At 41.5% G+C, this 14416-nt stretch overlaps 1 protein-coding gene across 1 annotated transcript in view; it reads right to left on the bottom strand.

Moving 5' to 3' along the window:
- KCNMA1 (potassium calcium-activated channel subfamily M alpha 1) overlaps positions 1 to 14416 on the bottom strand; it is a 518607-nt gene that overhangs the window by 471063 nt on the left and 33128 nt on the right. Inside the window, 3 exon segments of the mRNA XM_082486073.1 lie at positions 9301 to 9355; positions 12201 to 12263; positions 12265 to 12266. Of these exon segments, the coding sequence (XP_082342199.1) occupies positions 9301 to 9355; positions 12201 to 12263; positions 12265 to 12266 (120 nt within the window).

Raw genomic sequence — 14416 nt, forward strand, 5'->3', positions numbered from 1 at the left:
TAGCCGAGATCTCATCTTTTCTAAGCCTTTCCTTTTCTTTCATGGTTCAATCAGCTCTGCCCAAAGGAAACATTTCAAATGAATAAAACAAAAACCCATTACTTTCAGTACTCTACTTTGTCATTTATGCCCCTGTAGGCCAACATTTTTCACATGTAGTGAATCCAGATTTAAATGAAGCCTGGGAAAAAAAAAAAAAAAACCAAAACAAATCTGTGTCAAGATGGGTGTTGTCCCTCCCACCTTCCACCAGAAAGGACCAGGTCCGCCGTGAGATGTAGTAACACACATAGCACCTTGTGTGAAGTTTTAGATTTTAGTTTCAAAACTATTAAATCTATGGAGCTTTATGTATTTGCAAACTTTCAACTTTACAGGTATTCATTAGGTAGACAGCGCACACGCAAAAGTTTGGTGTATACAAGTTTCTGTGCCTTCAACTTCACGTTAAAACTTATTTTTATTTACTTTAACTAATTTGTCACTGTACAGGTAAATTTCAAAAGTTCTCTTTTGAAGCACCACTTCAGCACGCTCGCTTTTAAACCCCGGTATCCCTGAAGCCATTATAGTTGGCTTTAATTAACCACTCAGAGTAGCGAAACCTTTTCAAACGACCTCACAATTTAAAGACAGGTATGCAGAAGCAGTATTTCATTTTTTAATGAAGTCAGTAGAAAAACACAAAAAGCTGTAGAATGTTATCATAATGACGATGCCTCCATCCAAGAGCAGAAGAGTGCGAGCTATTGGTCTGGCAGGTTCTAGAATCCAGCGTATAGTACCTTGTTTTAGATGAATGAGTTCACTCTGTCTTGTGCTTATTCTATTGCTGCATTACAATCATTCAGTTGTCTGGGTCTAGATATTCATGTACTTCAGTTATGAGCATATGTTGCCATGTATTTATTTTAAATTTTTCAGGAATTCTTTCTAGTTTTTCCTCCCTGAGGAAGGTAGAAAAATCACAATCTCTAATACAGAAGATGCCTAGGACAGATTTTTGTCCTTTCCTTGCTTTTTGGTACAGATATAATGGGAAAGAAACCAGAAAACGATACTATTAAAAGTGTAAGGACACCATAAAGTGAACACATCTCTACAGCTCCTATATAAGCAAATCTCTTCAATACAAGATTTCCTTGGGAGATGGAAGTGTTGTGTGTGTACACACAATGCATTAGCTAGTGATAGCCTGAATTGTAATTGATACTTGATCTTTTCAATTTGCGCCAAGATAAGAAAAGGAGAGACGGGGGCAGGGAGCAGCCTTACAAGTCTTAGTTTTAAATTTTTAATTTTAAAAAGTGTTATTTCAGCTGCAGTGACAAAACTAAAGCTACCTTTGAATTTAAATTATTTGTCAGCTCCTGTGCTATGGTAAATGTTATATCTGAAAAAGAAAAGAATCATTTCAGGGTTATAAATTCCCTCAGAGCGTTTCAGTAAATAGTATTTCCATTGAAAAGCTGTTTTTTGGAGGGATTCTTGCTTTCAGGTTTACTCATGCATCCCAGTTAAGTACAATATATACACAGAAAGGCGGCTTCCAGATTTATGATCCATTGCAACACGCACTTCAAGAAACTAGCTGAGTAACAACATGGTATAATTTAAAATTTTTAAGTGTATCATAGTACTAAGATCACATTAAATTAAAAGAAAATACAAAAAGGATATGAAAGGGGAGAGCATAAGTATTCTCGTGCTTTTTGGCTTGTGAGGTACCAACTGGACTTACAAAACTTACCTTTTGCATGTAACTAATTTGCATACTGGCCTAGCATTCCTGCCTCCTCGCAGTATTTTTAGCTTATCTGTCATTACTCAAATCGTAACACTGAAAGTAAACTGTCATTTAGTAAGCAAGCATAGATTATCATGCCTGTTTCTGTAAGAGTCCTGCTGTGGGTTGCTTTTTGTTTTGTTTTTTGGGGTTTGGTTTTGCTTTGCCCCCTCCAGCCATGACCTGACACATGGTACTCTGAAGGACAACGGAAGACATGCAGCATTTCCTTAACCTTGCACTCTTTCTCAATAACTGCCACTTTCTACAGAGGTTTGGACTCGGCCATTAATCTAATGGGGGACACAGAGGATGTCATACATTTGGAGGGCAGCATTATTGCCTCTCCATCCATATTGAGTCGGATGACCCCAAAAATGGCATTAAAGGTATATGGATATCTATTTTTATTTCATTTTTTATTCAATAAGAGGCCAATTGCTGCTGTAGTGGTGAAAAACAACTTTTTAAAAAAATCAAATGTTTATCATATAAGGAAAATGGGAAAACAATTTTCAATTAAAATAAGTCTCATAGAAGAAGCAATCAATAAAAAAAAAATATATTTTTTTTTTTTGCTGAAGGGAAACATTTTAAAAGAAAGCCACACTTCCCCGTCACCTTCAGTCTGTCACAAGCTCAACCTGTGAAAGAACATTTCCATTTTCAATTGAAATACTGGTGGGGGCCAGGGGAACTAGGGAACTCCCCATTTTCTCAGATCTCAAGAGACCCCGCTGATATTTCAAGCTGCACTGAGGACAGTATCCAGAAAGGGATGTTTTGGATTGCAATATAAATGCATAGCAGGACGCACATCTCCGTGGGGCAAACTGCAAAGTCTGTCAACATCTGCTGCAAAGAACCTGACGGTGGGTAGGAAGCTCCACAGACACACTTGCCACAGGACGTAAATTAAAACCATTAAAATTCATAAGGTACAATGCAAGAATGAAAATAAAGGAAGAGGGACAGTATTAAAGCTAGGAGAAGAGATCAGGTTTTACGTTTTTCCAATTGAGTTCACGCTCACATAATTCTAAAACACTCGCCACCAAACAAGTCATACATACTGCTGGCAGACAGACACTGCCTTCGGGACACTACTTCTATTTTTAATTTCTAGGGCATTGTTCTATCCACTGTGCAGGCAAGGAGGGGGAAATTCCTTAAATGAAAACTTACTGAAGGCTAAAGCCATTCAGCGTTAAAGTGATTTCTGGTTGTAGCAAAGAGGAGACAATGCATTTTGTCGAGAAATAACTCAATCGCTTGCATAGGAGCTGGAAGTCATCATCTGTTTTTACAAGTCTACCCATCACACAAAACTCGACTTGCTATATTTTACATAGTGACATCATGATGTAATTTTACTGCAGTGGCTGCATGGAGCGTAATGATATCCGGATTGTAGTTCTACATGATGCAGCACCCATTTGGATAACACGGTCACATCACTGGATGATGAACTATTGCACCACCTCCTCAAGATTGCTCACAACATACCTGGCAGGAGGGCGAACGATTCCCCTTTAAACTGACCCAAGGAGAACAACAGTTTGGAAGACTTCACTCAGCGATTAACAGCTTATTTCAAAAGTAATCATTAAAGGGATGCTGTGGTGGGACAGCAACACACACGCTTCACTTTCCCCTCCCCAGCTCAACCCTTATTGCTCTCCCCATTACCGTTTGTACTTTAGAAGAGATGCTGAAAATCCACTGCAAAGGGGGGAGGGGGGGAACCCCAACTTTCTAAATGACACGGTTTTGTTGAAAAATAAATGTTTAGCCTCTCACCAAATGATGCCTTATGCACACAGAGAACGTTCTTTTCTCCCCCGGGGGTGGGCACAGCCCCCTGCCTGGAGGACAGGCAGTTACAGGTACGCAGGGAACACCAGCAGGGTTCAGGCACCGCTCGCTCCAGGGATCAGCAAGGGCAGCTTCGCCTTACGGCCAGACTCCTGCCATTCCCCTTCAGCCCAGTGATCCAAAAAAACTTCATGTGGTGAGAAGCACTTCTCGCCACATGAAAGCTGTGAAATATTTTTTTGAAAGTCCCCAGTTCCAAGCGGCATTTCTGGAGCCACCGGCTGCTGGGAGCATCGATTTTTGCTAGAGGAGAGCAACTGCACCTGTGCCACAGATACAGCCAGGGTCCAGCGCAACGCCAAGGAAATCCAAAGTCCGAGCAAGCATTCTGCCTTCTGTTTTTATAGTTAAGACACCTCTAAAAAAAAAAAAAAAATCTTAATTCCTTTACAAAGTAGACAGAGTTTCTTTTAACTTTTTTTTTTTATTGGGAGAGTATTTTTTCCTCTACCAACGTAAAGCCTTTGTGTAACAAAGCTTCAAGTAAAATCAGAGCAATGTTTCAATATCTGCTGTAAATAACAAGTGATCTACTACCTCGGAGCCTTCACTGAACACTGGTCTACTAAAAACTCAGGCAGAGAGCCAAATTCTGGATTTGTGAATATGCATGTACCTCTCACCAACTTGAGCGTGAGCCACGTGAATGAATCTGAAAGCTGAAGTTGGCTCTAATTCATGTTTTAAGCCTAATGACCTGGTAATAATCAAATGAATTGCTCCATTTTTGCCTTGTATTTTTTATAAGATATATTAACTGCAAGATTAGGTAAAAGAAAGAGCAGAAACAGAAATTTCCAATACACCGCTCATCACTGATCTTAAGTATCTCTGGTAAAGACTAAAATAAAGTCAGAATTTAGGTTACTTACATTTTCTTTTATATTTCCTGCTCTGCGCTGGATATAATTTAAAATGTATATTTATTGCACATAAGATAAGTAATACAAACCAATTCACTTGGCTTCAGCTGAGTTCCATTTTACCTACCGCACAGAAACATCTATTAATGTCCCATCAGCCAAAAAAAACAGGGGCAGAGCAGTGAGAGTGATTGACAGACAGAAAAACAGTAGGGAGAGTAGAGAAAAAAAAAAAAAGCCCGAGGGCCAGATGGAACAAGAGCAACCTGACCAGGGAGAGAAAGAATAGTAAGTGCCAGACACAAGTCAGTTCTCCGAGCCAAGGACACAAAACTGGATTTCTCATATTATTGCTGCATCACAGTTTGACGCCCCTAAGCGTGCCCTAGGTCTTTTATGTACGTATACACACACAACTAATAAGACTGTCACAGAAACTAGTTATAAGCATGGGATTGGGACTCCCGTGACACTGACTGTGGTCTGGATTAGGACGGCATGTTGTGCCCTGGAAGGACAAAACACACACCTATATTCTTTTTAATGCAAATATCACATCTGTATTTCATCAAATCGTTTCAGCAAGAGAGTCAATATTGTGCCTTATCAAACCTACCATGCCTATTATTTGCTTGTTGTTTGTTAAACTAAATTAAGAACTTTTTTTTGATTTATTGAAACTTCTGTAATAAATCTGATGAAGTGCTGCACTACTGCCATCCACAATCATCTCTACGGGTAGCTTGAAATCACTACCATTGATTTCTAAATAAATATATTTTAAATCACTCACCATTTAATGTTCCCCTGAGGAAGTTTTGGCCCATATAAACACAATTATTCCTGATTAATTTATAGAAACTAATTTAATTGAATAAGTAATGGGAGTTTCTTTTCCCAGCTGGTTAGGAAAAGTAAAACAAAATATGCATGTGTCCCTTGACAAGATGCCATAAAATGAAAATATTTATAAGCTAGGGACTTCCCATTTTGGTGTATACAACGGAAAAGAATATTTCAAACACTACTGCACCTTTGAGAAGGCTGAGAGGAGACCTTATCAATGCTTACAAGTATCTAAAGGGTGGGTTGAAGGAGGATGGAGCCAGGCTCTTTGCAGTGGTTCCCAGTGACAGGACGAGGGGCAATGGGCACAAGTTGGAACATGGGAAGTTCCGTTCAAATACACAGAAACACTTCGTTACGGTGAGGGTGACAGAGCACTGGCACAGGCTGCCCAGGGAGGTGGCGGAGTCCCCTTCCCTGGAGATTTTCAAGACCCGCCTGGATGCAGTCCTGAGTAATGTGCTCTGGGCAATCCTGCTTTAGCAGGGGAGTTGGACTAGATGATCTCTAGAGGTCCCTTCCAACTCTGATGATTCTGTGATTTGCATTTCTTATGTCAAACTAGAACAACTCTGCAGATTACACTGTATTACAAAAAAAAAAAATATTTCAATAAAGACCAGCAGGAGAAGATCCAGATTCAGTCCAACCTCTGAGACAGAATGGCATCACCTTTAAAGGAAAACAGTGTAAGATTGACCAAATGGCATAATCCTTCCTCACCAGCACCAAAGGCAGTTGGGTTTCCCATCACTGGCTCAAAACTCCCGAGAAGTTACAAATGGCTTTTACAATTCTGATCATAAGCAGTCTCCTCCTTGCTTTTAACAGTACTTCACAGCTGAGCCAAATATAGCTGAACTGAGATTCCCTTGCTTCCATGGATTCCGCTTCATGACTATATTTACAAAAGTGAACTTGCTGGAAGTTGTTAAAAAAGATTAAAACCACTAAAGCAATGTTGCAATACGACTAAAATAAACTGGGAAAAGGTAGCCCTTTAAAATCATAACTTGACATCTGCTGCACCAGATGGGGAAAAAGGAAAGGACACAACCCCTTTGCCAACCTTGTTTTCCAATTGATCCATTCCTGGTTGTTTCTCAAGTTGAAACAAGCCTCCACATCCCGATTAAAGTGTCTTATAAATGGCTCCAAGCCTGCTTCTTATGGGAAGCCCTCTTTACCCACAATTTTTCCTGACTGGCCTTACCTGCTGTCAGCGTGCCCAATCCCCTCCTCTCCAGCTCTCTCCCTGCCCCACCGCGTGCTCCTGAAGCAGCTCATCGCTCCCAGGGAAGAAGAGTCTCCCCTCCCCTCGAAGGGGCCGTTTCATCTGACCCAGACTGTCACAGGCTGGACTGCACAGAATAGCTGGCTGCCTTCTTGCCAGCCATAGCCTTTCCAAAAATTCGTAAAATACATGTACTAACTTGTAAACGGACATAACCAAAATTTCTACCATCTATTATCAAAGATGACTTACATTTCAACAGCCAACTGTCCTAATTTAACTAGAACAACCTACTTAAATCCCACTATTTTTAACTCTTTGTGTATTCAGTAATAGTTATTATTGAGAAACTACTCCCCGTTCCCAATGAGAACATACTTCTTCCTTTGATTTTTGCATTTCTATCAAAAATACAAAGTTCTCCAATAACTAAGGCCAAATATTTTACTCCGAAAAATAAAATACTATTTTTCAAGGAAGTATCTAAGAAACATATCCAGAAATAACTACTTGCACTGTTTCCTCACCCCTTTTCCCTCCTCCAACCTGGGGAGGGTTTTAATGGCGGCATGTGTTTTTAGCAGCTTTACCAAACAATCCCAATATTTTTTTCTCCCTCCTCTTATCCTTTACTAGAACTCTTGACATTCCTAACCGAATCATCACCCATCACCCACCTCCTACCAGCAGCCAGGGCTCCCATCACCTGCAGCCATGCCCCGCTGCACCCTCCTTCCCACCCCAAGGGCTCAGCTGCAGGCACCAGCATCACACAGCTCTCCTGACCGCTCCCAAACATTGGGGAAGACCTGCAACCCCCCCCCTCAGGTGGCAATGCATCCAGTTAGCTTAAAATCATCTCTGCTGAGTACTGATGGGAGCATAACTATAACAGCCTGGAGTTCCACACTTGGGTAAAAGATGCGGCTGGCCCAAGTAGGGCTGTGTGTTGCCATAGCTACATTGTTGTTATTACTCAAACTATCCGGTTTAAAGTTAGCAACGCTGTCCCCACCAGCTCCAGTCCCACCTACGGCTGCTGTGGAGACACACCGTCTGATTATTTCAAACCCACAGGTCACCCACAAGGAGTAATTTTCATGGGGTCTACAGAAATACATAGTTCAGTCCCTCCTTTCCTCCCCACCCAAACTGCCGCAGAAGTAGGCATTTCCTTAGAAACACCCTGCTGAATTTCTAAAGATGGTGCGCGTGTATAAATAGAAGTAGTTTGGCATGATGAGATCCCAGGGAATAAATTGGCTCACTTCAACTTGCAACACAGAAGAACAATAGTCAAACTGAAACGAAGGACAGAGATACATACTCAAAATTACTTCCGAACTACGGAGGGGAGATACTCAAGAATGACAAACTTACAAAATAATTAGAAATTGTGAGACATCTTTTTTCAAAAGCAGAGTGAAGCTAGTCATTCCCAAGGGACAAAAGAAGTTAGCTGCCTATCTTCCATAACGGAAGATTACTTGATCATTATTTTTGTAACCTGTAACCTCCCTTTAAAGTAATTATCTGTTCCATAGGTCTAGCTCCCTTCCACTTTTTTTGATTATTTCTATCCATCATCAAAAATTCTATTTAAATTCTTATTTAAGAAAAAAAGAGAAAGCGCTTTTCTGCAGGTATTAATGATACCAAAGACTTCGCTTATTTTGAAGCATCCTAAATTTCCACAGAATCTTCAGGATAAAGACTACTAACACCCACTTTATAATTATGTAGTAGGACAAACAGAAACCATTAGATCCACGTGTTCAAAGGCATCACTTTCTGCAGCGTTACAGAGCACGAACCCCAGAGACGCAGACAGCAACTAGAACTGCTCAGAAACACTATCCCCAACACTGCAAAGTCTATCAGGAGAACCAAATAAGGGGCTACGGACACTGCTGAAACGTTAACTTCCCAGTTCACTGACTAGTAATTTCATCTTTGATCCAACAGCTCAAGTCCTCCCTGCAAGCTCCATTGTAGCAAACAATCACACTCGCTAAAGAACAGCATTGGGGGGTGTTAAGATTTTAAGAAAGTAAGAAGTGAGGAGGGAATTATTTCTAAAAGCAGAGCTAGACCTGCTGATCATGAGAAAGTTCAGAACCTACATAAAAACCACACCGCACGAACGGTGGAGGCTGGAGAGCGGACGCACAAGCGGGGCTGGGGGGCACCCCCCAGCCAGTGCTCTCGCAGAGCCATGCCTCTCCTCTCACAGCCCTTTTGTGTTTAAACGTACCATTCCCTGTTCGTTTTCCTTGTACGCACTTGTATGGCATATTTTGTAATACAGGATGCTGAAACATAGCCAATATTTACACAGTTTTGATTTCTGCCTCTGCAGAACAGGAGCTGATAAAGTTCCTTTTTTGTTTCAGGATTTGTTACTTTTAATTTCACACAGTGCAGATAAGACTAATCTATATGCCATGCAAGGAGCTAGGTTAGATAACAAGAAAAAAAAAAAAAAAAAAAAACCACAAACCCTTAGCTATTATAGTGGCAGCATTATGTGAGTATCCGATGATGCATTTTATTGCCTCGGCTGGTCTCCTGCCAGAGCGGTAATATTCCTGCTTCAGGTGATGTGCGTAAAGGCACCGAAGATTTAGGGATGGATGCGCACAAGAAAGTACCAACTAATCACTGCAGTGGGTTTGCTGTACAATGTTCATACTTACCTTGTTAGTCAAGGGCACTTCTTCCTCAACAGGTAAGCGTGATGCAGCTGAGAAACTAGGAACAGAAAAGGCAATACAATCTCTCATCACAAATTCAAGCAAAAGGTACAAGTCACCGTGTTCTCAGCTCAGGTTCACTATATCGCACTCAGTATCGCAGGGCAGCTCTTAAGATGGTAGAAAATAAATTACTACTTTTCACTCACCAAGCCTGGATATTCTAGCTTTGCCTCAAGAGAATTTTCTAGCTTGTCATAAACGTCTAAAAGTACCATACTATCAGAGGGAGTTTGACATCTAAGCAATCTTGTTTCTGCCTTTTAAAAACCTTCCTACCTTGACTTCAAGACACTTGCACTTACAAGTCATATTCTCAACCTTTTTTAATACTTTTTAAATATTCATGTCTTTCTAGTCACACTATGATCAGAATTCCATGCTCAAATTCCAGCAGCAGCCGCACATTAGCCACACTATACACTCACACCATTTTTTTTTTATATTTTTTTTTTTGCAAACAGCAGATTTCCCATTTTCATTATTTTACAGCTTCTAACAGAGGGTCAGCACTCTTTCAAAACAGATCTCAATTTTTTTGTTATCGATGGGGCTCCGGTAGCGTCTAAGTTAACATGGACAGCAGCCTCATCCACCAGGGCGCCAATTCTAGACACGGGCAAAGCAGACAAACTGCCCTGGACAGCAAACACGTGGGAGCCGGGAAACAGCCCCGACTGCGTCCTTGACCCCACCAAGCCAGGCTGCTACTGCCCTCCATCACTGTGACAGAGAGGTTCAAGTACAGAGGGCAGCAGCTATTGCTGAGAAGAGCCACGAAGCAGGAGCCACCGCTTAATCCTGCCCCGTTGCTGGCACCAACAGCGCTACCCCACTCTTACCTGTCCTTTCCACCTCTCTCCTCTCCTCGTCCCCAGCGCAAACCGCCGAGCCCTGGCCCATCTCTGGCCTTTCGTCCCTGGGATAGCAAGCAAGAGTCCTTAATCACAGCATCACAATGGCAGCATTCTGGTACCATCTCTTTTCCCCAGCCCAGTCTCTCAGACCTTTTACTTCCATCCTCTTCCTTTTTTTTTTTTTCCTTGCCCCTTAGCTTACTCTCTTCTAAACAAACTGACTCCAAAACTCAAAGTGGCAGTAACACACCACTTGCCTGCCATCCCACCGTCCATCCCGCTGTTACACCTTTTCCTTTACGTTGTGTCTGCCCATTCCAATGGGTCTGTAAGCCAACTTGGGGCAGACTGGCATGTAATATTAAGTTTTTGTGCGCTACTTAGACTTCATCTTATCGCTTCATAACTCCCATGAAAATGCTTCTGCTATTAGATTTCATGGAAGTATTTATAGACATATATACGTATATTTATTTTACCTTAAATGGAATGAGACAATGTAAGTAGAGAGGTTTTTAAAAACCTGTTTTCTTAATAGCAGCAATTTTGGTTTTCCAAGTTACCTTCCTTTCTTCTATTCAAATCAGCCTTTCCCATTTTCCCATAATATCATCTTACCTTTGAGTTCAAGGGGTAACAATTCATAAGAGGTACAAAGAATAGGCCCCTGGAAACGATATTCTCAAGAATGGCATTTCTGACTTCATTACCAGTCTCCTGATATTCAGGCATCAGCACTTATTTAAGTGTTCTCGTGCTAGAGGTTGCGGGTGGTCGTCAGCTCTTGAGAAGGCTGGCACTGCTGCCGCGATAGGGTTATGCGAAAGCTGGCTGCATTTTTTTGACCTGTTTTTGTTATTTCAGGCACTCCCATTCAGATATATTAGCTAAAATCAAGCCCGAAGTAGTACTCTAACACTTTACTAAATATTCCTTGGTGAGGTCCATTTCTGTAACAATGTCACAGAATCATGGAATTTTCAGAGTTGGAAGGGACCTCTGGAGAACATCTAGTCCAAGTACCCTGCCAAAGCAGGATTGCCCAGAGCACATTACTCGGGTCTAGTGGGAGGTGTCCCTGCCTATGGCGGGGGGAGTGGAACTCGATGATCTCCAAGGTCCTTTCCAACCTAAACCATTCTATGGTTCTATGACTGCATCCAAGCGGATCCTGAAAATCTCCAGAGAAGGGGACTCCACAACCCCCCCGGGCAGCCTGTGCCAGTGCTCTGTCACCCCCACTGAGTGCGTTTCTGCCCTGCCATACTTTATTATTCGGCACTGATGACACCAGCTGAATTGCGCAACGGTGCCTGACCAGGAAAGGGCAGAGGCTGCCAAGGCAGTGTCTGACTGGCAGAGGGCAACAGGAGGGACCCGAGCTCAGAGCAAACACCAATTACTGCGATGGAGGCTTTAACTCTCGGAACACAATGAAACAGGACGAGCTTGACAGACAATTAGGAATTCCCCTCTTCTAATCAATGCAAGAGCTGGGCCAAACCCATCGTCAAAACATGCCTGCTATCAACAGTTACATGGAAGAGACCGGCTTTGGACGGATAATCTGTCCCATCCTCAATAAAATAAACAGCTTTACAAATAACCCACGATGACAATTCAGAGCTCGCTGTATGCCTCACGTTAGCTGCTCAGCAATAGCCTTTCAGAAATTACCTGGAGTTAGCCTTTTGCTCGTCAGAGATAATCCACTTTCAGAGCAATAATTCACAAAGAAATGCAGTATTCTTAAGAAAAAACTGAAGGCACCCAGGACAGCACAAAGATTCTTCCATGGGCACTATGCTAGAGAGTAACTTCACTTCCACAGCCACTCCATCAGTGATACTGGGCCTCATACTCCTTTGCAATAACTACAGAAAAGTCAGAAGTTGCGAGGCAGCCACGTTAATTGGTTTTTTAATATCTGCGTGTTATCATCTAGAGGAGCTTAATGATCTAGAGCATCCAGTCTGGCCACCTCACCTTGCTGCATTGGTGACATCTAGGTAACTTTCTTGAGTTTCCTTAAAGTCATGATTACGCGAGTCTCTGGTTTTATTTAAATCAATTTAAAAAAAAAAAAAAACAAGGGGAAAAAAAAAAAATATTTCTACATCTTTATGACTTCAGGGGAAAAAAACCTAAAAGGCTTAAATACATGGAACATTAACCAAAAATACCTAAAATGTATTTTGGATCTCGGTATTTTGGAGAAGGAGCTGTCAGCATTTCCGCACTCTGCTTCTAAATGTAACCTGCAGAAAGTCAGCCGAGTAATATCAACAGAACCTGACCCAAAGCTTTAAACCGATTAACTGATTAAACTATTTAGACTCCGTTTTTCAAAGGCTGGCGGTGACCAGTGCTGCAAGCATACAGCATCACCCTCATCCGTGCGCAGTTCTTCGACGGCGCAGCCATTAAACGAACAGCACTTCACCTTCCCTAAAGCTGCAACCTGCTTTTCTCTGATTAATATTTACATCATTCATTTTGAGGTGATGAAATCCGGACCAAGTCTTCGTTTTACGAGCATGCCTTGCCTTTTCTCACATTTCACAGCAAGCTCACGTTCACACCTGCTTTTTCATAAGCATTCCACAAGTACAAATTGTGTATTTTGTACTTCACAATGTTTGAGTCTATTATAAGGCACGCTCTTGACAACAAGGATACAGACTGGTGCATCACTGTTTATACCGCTTTAAGTGTGTTTAACCCAACCAGCTTCTTAGGTCCATTAATTCTTTAAAGGACATATTATACGCATGAGACAGTTACACTGTGTAATTTCCTCCTCCTCAAAGAGAGCCACATGCCAGTGTGGCTACAGACTTCATTTTGTGTTTTCTTTGTTGGCTTGGTGGGGGCTTTACTCATTCTGAATCATTATTTCATTCTTTTTTTCCCCACTGTCTTCATTACATCCCATGCTGAAATACTAGCTGGGCTAACACCACTGACCTGCAGATGCCCAAATATCTCCAAAAGCATTCTTAAGGTAGCTTTAATAAGTATTGTTACACTACACGTAAGGACGATGAAGACATTTCATGGCAGCACTGGTAACTGAACTTAGAGTCCCCACTTGCACTCCAGCGCCCAGATGTGCCAGGAAAAAGCATCCCCGGGGCCCTGCTGCACACAGACTTCTGTAGCATCAAAGCAGTATCCAAAGGACAACCAGTTTGGTCTGATACACGGACCCAAAGCGACTTAAAACACAGTGAAATTGAAGGAAATCATATGCTAATTCAGCTCTTCCAGTGAGGAGTACATGCAGAACCATAAGAGTTTGTTTTTAAAAGGGCATTTTTTAGAAGTGCTTTTACTTCTTTAGAATCACTGCCAGCTTTAGAATTACTGAGCTGCAGTCGCTGGCTGGAAATAAGAAAATAAATGGGGACTGTGGAGAAGCTCCCGTGTGCCGGCTGACACTGTACCCTCAAGAACCAACTTAGTGGCATGAAAAGATGGCGATGGCATTTGCACTGGTGGCAAACATCTATTTATAGCATCCTAAATTAGGATATTTGGGATATAATTAGTTAAGTTGCACTTTGAATAAAACTAAATTAAGCAAAACTGAACACTGCTGATTGAGATAAAATTCAGATACACATTATAATATAAATTTTTCCTGAAACAACTGAATTTGCTCTTTATTCTTTTAAATTGATAAAATCCTTGCAGTCTCTTGCATCATTCACTTTCTGATCTGTAATGCTAATGAAAAAGCACCCAAGCTCTAGAGAAACATGATTTGGCACTTTGTAAATATGATCTGGATTAAGCTATCGGTTCATATCCAGCAGCAACAAGTGTGAATCATTATCTGGCATCTGCCACCTCGTAGCCTGCGATACCCACCAGTAGTTTTACTGTGGTCCTAGATGGAAGTGTGCCCACAAAGAAAATGCAGCAAATAAATGATGATACTTCTTGTCCTCTAATACTCTGGGTCTTGCACCTGCGCCGACGCCCACAGAACAACATGAAATTGCAAAATCCCTTTCCCGAAACAAATAACTCCCATTACTTCTCTTAAAAATAAATAAATAGTCATTTCAGTGGAGATTTGCAAGTGTCACTGAAAATGCCAGCATGCCAGACTTGTTAAAAAGCACATGTCAGTATTTCCCCCTTTCCCCTCTTTAAGACCTTTTCATTTGACCTACATTTATAGATGTGTGCATGTA

Source organism: Vanellus vanellus (genome assembly GCF_965231255.1).
Source record: "Vanellus vanellus genome assembly, chromosome: 7".
Lineage (NCBI taxonomy): Eukaryota > Metazoa > Chordata > Aves > Charadriiformes > Charadriidae > Vanellus > Vanellus vanellus.